The sequence below is a fragment of the Alligator sinensis genome, unplaced genomic scaffold (genome assembly GCF_000455745.1).
Source record: "Alligator sinensis unplaced genomic scaffold, ASM45574v1 scaffold900_1, whole genome shotgun sequence".
Lineage (NCBI taxonomy): Eukaryota > Metazoa > Chordata > Crocodylia > Alligatoridae > Alligator > Alligator sinensis.
In genome coordinates this window covers 598,829-607,884 of record NW_005842882.1, presented here as the reverse complement: position 1 = coordinate 607,884, position 9,056 = coordinate 598,829, and the positions used below count along the sequence as shown (strand labels likewise).

The 9,056-nt window shown below is 48.0% G+C and overlaps 1 protein-coding gene across 1 annotated transcript; it reads left to right on the top strand.

Moving 5' to 3' along the window:
• Positions 1-200: 200 nt before the first annotated feature.
• LOC102369084 (butyrophilin subfamily 1 member A1-like) lies at positions 201-5,597 on the top strand (the record flags this gene model as incomplete). Its single annotated transcript, XM_014525793.2, has 3 exons — positions 201-221; positions 874-906; positions 4,017-5,597. Coding segments are annotated over 3 exons (572 nt in total), but the record flags the coding sequence as incomplete, so codon positions are not given.
• Positions 5,598-9,056: the final 3,459 nt, after the last annotated feature.

Genomic DNA, 9,056 nt, shown 5'->3' with positions numbered 1-9,056 from the left:
CAGAAATTTTAAATCCACACCTTTTTGAATGCTCAAAGACAAAATGTTCATCAATCCTAAAGTACCTTTCCTATGTCATAACTCTAATATAAGCCTACATACGCTGGTACAAATTCATACATAGTTGTTCTTTCAATGTCTATCAAGGAAGGAATAACCTCTAAATAGTAACCTTTATTAATTTCTTTACATATTTTTAGGGAAACATGTGAAAGAAGTTGGTAAGTCTCACTTTTCCTCTTTCCACTTTGGCAAACAGCTGGACTGCAATGAGCACAGTGGCTTTGTTTGTATTCATGTGTTTGCGGAGGGCGGGGGCGGGGAAGAGGGGTGTGATTTACTTTTTTTTCTTCATTATATTTAATTGTAAAATAGAAGCAAGACTAAGGCTGCTGAAAAGTAGTTGCAAATGGAATATTATAAACAAAAAAACTAGGGAATGAATTAAAAAATCATCTGAAAGCACTATGGAATAAGAAAAGAAGAAAAAACAATGTTTCACCTTTTGCTAAAATAAACTGAAGCATTGATTGGATATAATCAAGTTAATGATTAATCTAAATGCCTTGACTGTACTCCTGAAAATGTAACCCAAGACAGAAGTGTAAGACAACTGCAGTGATGTGGCTGTAGCATTTAGGTCCTTGAAGGGACATTCAATGTAGTCTTAGCATTTTAATGTCACAAGATATATTGTGTTAAATCTTTAGCCTCCACATGAGAAACACATATATGTGTGGTTTCATTTTTTTTAATATTGTAGTAAACACCTGATAGAAATTATATCCGTGTTTTTCCCCTCATGTATCACTATGGAAAATCATTATGTGTGTTCAGAGGAGTTCTCATACTTGAATATGTGTTTTTTTTCAGGCTGGAGAGAACTTGCTGCACTTCTAAAGGAAGGTAATAAAACATGAAATATCCTTTATCAGTATCCACGTAAGAGAATGTGGCCCCTTTTCCTTGTATGTGAAAGTGGATAACTGAAGGCATATCGCAAGGTCTCCTGCCATTCACTACACACTGTGATGAGAGGCAGGTTTTGTGGCATGACATGGCACATCCAGGCGTTATCACATCTCCTCCTCTTCCTCTGCTGGCACATGCACTACTACCTGAGGGGATGTCTGGCAGCATGTTTCAGAGTTACACAGGGCATGTGGGGCTCACACCTCCTACACAGCCAGGCCCTGCTCTGTCTCTGCAAATGTTCATCCCCTTTTGGCTTCTGCTCTGCTCTTCCTCTCACTCTTTCTCACTACTTGCTGCCTGGGAGAGGGACAGAGGCACACTTTGTGAAGGAGAAACAGAGCGAATCATTAATGTAACTAGGGGTGGATAAGTAGGGCACCAGCCTCAAGTAGTCTCCTAATAAGATGATTTAGAAGGAGTGCAAGAATGATAAAAATGCTGCTAAAAATGCTGCAGCTACCACTGCTGTCAAGGGTGCAAACAGTGCTTGTTATGCCCTGCAGTAAACTCTGAGTCTGGTGTCTAATTACTATGCATACGGTGAAAGAAAAGTGTCCAGACCAGAGTTACAGAGAGAGGGGAAAGAGGCAAACCAGAAAATCCAGTTCAAGATAGAGGGCACTTCTTCTGAAAATGAAGCAGCCAGCTGAGATGAAGTGATGGGCAGGAGAGGGAAGACTCAGAGATTGTCAGGGGCCGGAAGGGACCTCGCAAGGTTATTGGGTCCAGCCCTCCTGCACTAGGCAGGAAAGAGAACTGGGTGTCAGGTGACCCCAGCGAGGTGACTGTCCAGTCTCCTCCTGAATATTTCCAGGTAGGTGATTGCACCACCTCTGCAGGGAGCTTCTTCCACAGTCTGGACACCCCAACTGCAAAGGAGTTTTTCCTGGAATTCAGCCTGAAGTGGTCTTCCAGGAGTTTCTACCATTACTCCTGGTCTTCCCCAAGGGTGCCCTGGGGAACAGCTGTTCACCAAGCTCTTGATGTACTTCCCTGATGAAGCAGTAAGCTGCTACCAAGTCCCCTCTCAGCCTTCTCTTCTTTCGGCTGAAGAGGCCCAAGTCCCTCAGCCTTTCCTACAGCTTGCCTTGCAAGTCTCTGATCACATGGGTGGCTCTTCTCTGGACCCTCTTTTCCACATCCTTGTTGAAGTGCGGTGCCCAGAACGAGATGCAGTGCTCCAGCTGTGGTCTCACTCGCACTGAGTACAGTGGAAGAATCACTTCCTTGGTTTACATGAGATGCATCGGTTGATCCATGCCAGAGTGTTGTTTGCCCTGCTGGCTACAGCATCGCACTGATGGCTCATTTTCATGCGATGGTTCATTATTACCCCTAAGTCCCTTTCAGCCATGGTGCAAGTCAAATTGTCGCCACCAAGCCTGTAGGTATGTTGGGGATCGTTTGCCCCCAGATGAAGCACTTTACACTTCTGAGTGTTGAACTTCATCTGGTTCCAACTCGCCCAACTATCCAGCCTGCCCAGGTCCACCTATATCTGCAGCCTATCTGCAGGCACGACCATGCTCCCCCATAACTTGGGGTCATCCGCAAGCTTGACCAGTGAGCTCCTCACTCCCACATCCAAATCATTGGTAAAGATGTTGAAAAGCACCAGACCAAGCACAGGCCCCTGAGGGACACCACTGGCCACATCCTGCCAGGATGACACAGATCCATTCATAGGAACACTCTGAGTCCTCCCTCACAGGCAGTTTCCTACCCACTGAACCATCAAGCAGTTAAGCCCACAATCCTCCAATTTTCCCACAAGTATATCATGGGATAATAGATCAAAGGCCTTTTGGAAGACTAGGTATATAATGTCCACCTCCTCTCCCATGTCCAGGTCGTAGAAGGAGACTTTTCATTGCAGCAGAAGTAGTGAATCAAACAAAGCCCATTTATACACTGTGCATGTACATTTTATGACTGTTGGTTACAATCTTTTATGAGGGGTGGGTTGGGCATAGTAGATGTGAGCAGGGAGTCAAGGGAAGCAGCCTCACTACAAGTGTAACTTGGCAAGGGTTGCACCCTGCACATAACTCTGCTGGAGAGTGGAGGGCCTGGGGGGATGCCGCTGAGTGCCAGAGCAGAGGGCAGCAAGGCTGGGAGTCTTTACCTGTCCCAGGCCATAAAGTCCCTGGATACTGCTGTTGCATGATCTGCCCCTCCCCAGCACCCCCACACTGTTGCTGCTGCAGTGGAAGGAGCAGTGCAGGCAGCCACCACTCTGGTGCCTGCTAGGGCTGGCACCCTGCTCACTCACCCCTTGTTACACTATGTCTCCCTTCAGTCCTTCATGAAAGACTGTCTTATTGTCAGGGCTTCAACTGAGCCAGGGGCCTCCCACTTTATACACATCCTGCACTCAGCTCAGCCATGAAGGCATGTGGCTCCATGGACCAGGCAGAGAGGAAATGACAGCAGAGTAAGATAAAGGGCACTGTGAGAAAGGGTAGAAATACTATGCAACAAGAGGCAGTGCAGGTCTGCAATGTGGGTCTACGGATAAGGTAGATCTGAACCCCTCCTCATTCGGTCCCTTGCCTACCAGAACGAAGGCAGGATAAACCTACAGTTGCCTTTTCTTTGCTAGGATGCTGCCGCTCCACACCTCTTTTCCTAACGTGGATGCAGCTGTTGAGCAAGGAAGGATGAGGGGGAAACTTCTTTCCCTGCCTCTGGCTTCCTTGGGAGGAACCCATAGGTGTGTGCAAGAACTTCTCTGTGATCCTCCCCCTTGGCTGAGGAGTAAGGAACAGATCCCAGATTACAGATGGGAGGTCTTCTGGATCCATCAGAAAAATCGGGGAACTCTGGTCGTCAGCTGAGGTTTCCTTTGCTTTCATCCTTTCTCCCTAGTTCATCAGTCAGGACACCACTGCAGGAGCATAGCTAAGGCTGAGAGGGGCACCAGGCAGGAGGCTCACCATATTTTCTCCCCACCTGGGGCAGATTCTGGCACTGACTCAGTCCAGCCTCCCCCAGCACTCAGTCCTGCCCCTTACACTCTGGTTTTATCTTCCCTCCTGCAGCAAATGTGACTCTGGATCCAGCCACGGCTCACCCACAACTCCTGGTTTCTGAGGATCAGAAAAGTGTGAGATGGGCAGACACACGGCAGGATCTGCCTGACAACCCTGGGAGATTCGACTCTGAGCGTTGCGTGCTGGGCTGTGAGAGATTCAGCGCAGGGGGACATTACTGGGAGGTAGAGGTGGGGCACGGGAAGTACTGGGTTGTGGGGGTTGCCAGAGAGTCTGTGAAGAGGAAAGGAGGGATCACCCTTAATCCTGAAGAGGGGATCTGGTCTCTGGCGCAGTGGGGTGGCCAGTACAAGGCCCTCACAGCACCTGTGGTGACCCCCTTGTCCCTGAGTCAGGTCCCAAGGAGGATCAGGGTCTGTCTAGACTACGATGAGGGGAAGGTGGAATTTTTCAACGCTGATACCAAAGCCCCCATCTTCACTTTCCCTCCAGTCTCATTTGCTGGGGAGAGACTCTGTCCTTGGCTCTGGGTTGGGCAGGATTCCCCGCTGAGGTTATGTCCCTGAGACATGGGACAGGAGTAGAGGGTCTGTTCTGGCATGTTGATGGGACATGTGGTGGACTGGTCCATCAAAAGCATTCCTGATACAGTCCTTTCCATTTGGAAGTTTATTTCTGACCTCCAATTTGTATTTATTTTTAACCATTTTCTGGCCCCTCACCTTCCTTTAAATTAATCATTTTTCGTTTTTTAACAAACAGTAGGTTTTTTTACATCACATGTTTTAGTTTGATCTAAGAAGATGAAGGTCAATGTACAGTCTTAAACACATGTGGAGCAGTCTGATTGTTTTATCTAACATTATATTTGGGTACCCTTCTCCTGTCCCTCCTCTAATTTCTCCTGGATTCAGTATACTCCAGGAAAGTATCACAAGTTGATAGCATGACTTATCACATTCTCCATGCATAGATTAACAGGACTATCCTGGACATTATGACTTGCAACCTCGAAGGTAGAGTTTGCTCTATCATGCTATCGTTTGTCTGGGGAATCTAACACAGGGTAGTTACCTTCTACAAACATCATGTCTTTCTGCACATTTTACTTCCCTGTCTCCAGCCTCAGACATTTCCATCTCTCTGATCTTGGAGGACTGTTACCTTCTTTTAGATTTGATTGTACAGCCTGTATGGTGCTGCTGGCTCAGGGGATCTCCAAACTATTGAACCTTCGAGAACAGAAAGTGGTCAAGGTCAAACCGCCACATTCAATGGCCCAGTGCACCTTGCAGCCTGTCTCCAATTGTCCTCTACAATACAAATGGATTATCCCAGTGTATAAACTGAGACACTGACAGATGGAAACTCAAAGAGGGTGGAATGAAAGTAAAGGCAATGACTAGAAACCGCACATAACAGAGATACTGCTAAATGCCATTGGGCATGATGATATCACTGATGGTATGGCTCCTACATTGAATGCATTAATTCATGAAACATGGAGTCATTTCAATGTATCACAATGGGGTTTGTGTAAGTGCTGCTCCTTGTTTCTTTACTCATTATTGTATGGTCACTCTGAAGAGCTTTAATGTTCTCACATGTTTAGTAAATAAAATATTTTTGAGACATATATAGCTACTTTCTGCTTTTTTTCCATTCTCGTTGAAGATTTTTTTCCAGTTGTCGATGGGGTTTTTTTTCCCCTTTTTGGGAGAAATCGGGTAGGTCAGGGCATTTTTTTTTCTCTGACCAAAAACCACTAAGAGAAATCTTTTTATTAGTAGGGTGGGACTGTAGGTATTACTGGATGATGCATTTCTTCAGTGTATACCCTGGGACTTACAATGAACATAACACTAACCACAGTTATGGTCATTCCTCAAATCATAACTGTACTCTTATCTATAAACACACCATTATCTGTAAGAGTAAATACAGACATACCCAGCAACCTGAGCCATAGCCAAACACCTAACACCCAGCATGGAAGCACAAACTGGGCAGATCTAGGTTTTACTGCCTGTGTGGCTACTCAGGACACAGCTCATTGCTTTTTGCAGACAGAAAGTGGGCAGCTACTCTGGGCCCATCTATGTGCTGTGGGGACTGGGCAGGACAGCAGGATGGCTGATGAAGTGGATAGCTCTTTGGGGGCCATGCGGGAAGACCTCTGAGTCTGGATGGGGCTGCAGACTAGTGTCCTGGTCAGTTTGCACCGTTTGGCCTGGGTGGCTACTCTCCCAGCCTCCCCAGTACCACTCCCAAAGGTCTCCTCTCTATCAAACTGGAGGCTGTGTGCAGCCATCCCTCCAGAGGGTCGAGAAACAGAATCCTAAGCTGTGGGCCCGGCTTCCAGGGCTGGAAATTGTGCAGGGGGCCAAGTGGTATCAGCCAGGCAGGCTTCCCCTTGGTCTCTCATCCCTTGGAGGGTATCCAATACTGCCTCAGACCAGAGCTGGTGAGTGGAGCTGTACTCTGTCCAAGTACAAAGAATAAGTGAAGTAGCTGGTGGTACAGGGCCATGGGCCCAGGGGGAGAGTGCCAGTGTCACTCCTGCCAGAGGGCAATGGTAACCCTGGAGGCAGTGCTCCCAGGAAGTGCCAATTGTTGTAGGAGGTGCCTCTGTAGCCAATTTACTAGGTTGGCCTCATGAGATTCACAAGGTCTACACAATTGTGCGAGCCTAAAGCACTGTTTTGCTGTTATCAGCTCCAGGCCCAGATGCTCATTTTCTGTTCCCTCACCTAAAGTGGCTCAGGGAAGCTTCAAGACGTTCAATTACCTCTGGGTCAAACTGGGATGCATTGGCATCTTCCAAGTCCTCACCAGATGTTGTGCCATCTGCATCTGGACAGTGACACAATGCTGTTGTGCTATAGGGGGCCCTCTAGGCAACCTGTACCAGGATTCCTACCGTGTCCCCTGGAAATGTCCCCGCTACCCAAATCTTGGAATTCATGAGACAGACGCTGTCCTGAGTGTGGGATCGGGAGGGAGGGCACCAGACAAAGAGGGCCTATGATGCTGGAAAGAGTTGAGGAAAGGGTTGCTTATAGCCAGTCCTGCCTGGGCTGGCACTGGTTGCACTAGTTCATGATTTCTGTCCTGCAAAGAAGATTTCTATGGAGGACCTGAGCCCTAGGGGTTGGGTGTTACAAACATAGCAAACATTTGGCTGAAACTGGGCATCCAAAATCATTTTGCCACATGCTACGAGATATTGCATGAGGGTGGGCAAACACTGGAACTGGCTACCTGGAGAAATTGTGGGATCTCCATCCTTGGAAACGTTCAAAAGCAGGTTAGACAGACAGCTGGCTGTCTAAATGTCAGATCCACAGCCTGAAAAGCTGTATTCTTTAAGACAAGTCTCTGGCCATTCATTCACATACAAGCTGCAGAGATGTTTAAGGTACTCATCAGAATGGCATCTAAAGTGCACAATGCTCTTTTCCCCCACGACCTGTGTAACAAGCTGCTGCTTTGACGATGTGCTGGGACAAGTGTCTGTACCTGCTGGAGATGCACAGCCCATGTCCCTGCAGAGCTGGGTGTGGAGGAATGGGGCTGCCGCCCAGGAGGTGCTGCCCGCCTGGTTTGCTTCATGGAAAGTTATGGTGTGTGCCGGGAGGGGGGGTTTTCCTCTTGGAGGATCCATGCAGTCACCGTCAGAGAGCAGGTCCACTGGGGCTTGGATATCCTTGGCTATCACTCAGGATCTGATGGGCTTGGGTTAACAACAAAAGTCTCCTAAGGAAGATACCCACTCTGTTTTTTCCTGGCTTTGGCTTGGGCCAGAAGCTCCTGTAACCCAGGCAGTACTCCAAAAAGGTACCCCTTCTCCAATTGAAGGGATCAAAGCAGGTGCACAAGCGCTGTGGGAGGTGTAGGGGCTCTCCTCCCCCTATAGAGCAGAGCCAGACCACCACTGGGGACTTAACCATATACCTTTTAATGAGGGAACAATACTGGGGAAATATAAAAGGGCACAAAATACAAAATGTCAAAGGACAAAGAAATTTAGGGCCTAGGTACCTGGAGGGGGAGAAAGGTGGAAAACACAATGGCTCCTGTCTACTGCAAGAAGATTTTCTCTTTGTTAGTTCACTCACCCCAAGTCACCAAAGCCAGGATTTGAACTCAGATCACACACATGGTAGGCAAGAACAGTGCCACACAGCTACCACTGTTTGTACTAATCCAAACTGCTGGGGGTCTTGACTTTCCTGGAGTCCCGGCCTCATGTCGAGCTGCTTAGTCTCCCATTGGAGGAGCTGGAAGCCGAACTGGGCCCTCAGGTCGCTGCTCAGATCCTCCTGCTGGCCACAGCCTCTCCTAGGGGATCCTGGAGCCTCTTCTGCTGGCCACACACCGCGCTGCTGAGGGTCCAACTCCTGCCTGCAGGTCCTGCTTCTTCAGACTCTTCTGGGGCAACTGCTTCTGCCCCGCTGGACCAGCTCTTTGAAGCTCCTTCCTCGTACTCCCTTCCTGGTCTCTCCCTGAGTCAGCCGTGCTACCCCTTTTATCCCCCTCCAGGTGACCCAAGGGGCCAATCAGCAATCAGGGGACATGAGGGGTGAATCTCTGGGCCTAATTGGTGAGGAAAGGTAATCCAAAATCCTTCAATCATCTTTTGCCCTTTCAAAACCCCGGGGCTAGGTCACTGCCAGCTAGCCCGTCACACTCCTCATCCAAGAATCCTTTTACAGCTGCATTGTTCAGATAAGTCCTCACCCCGATTTCACTTTCTTTCCGTGGAGAAGAGCTGTGATCTATCCAGGTAATGAAAGTTCATACTGTAGTGTATGCATTGTGTAATGTAATGTGTTGTGTGAATAGGACATGTAATATTAGTATAGAGCAGAAGGGGAGCAACCCTGCAGAGTCCTGCAGGCTGTGATGCTGAACCACAAATCCCAGAGGGATCTGGAACAGGAAGAGGAAGTGATGAGGAACCCTGCAGAGTCCTGAACTACAAGTCCCACTTGTCTTTCTAAATGTGAAAAAACCCCTTTTGGTGGTGGTGCTAATGCCTGAATATGTATATTAGTGCTGTATTGAATCAATGGTCAATGCTCTCTT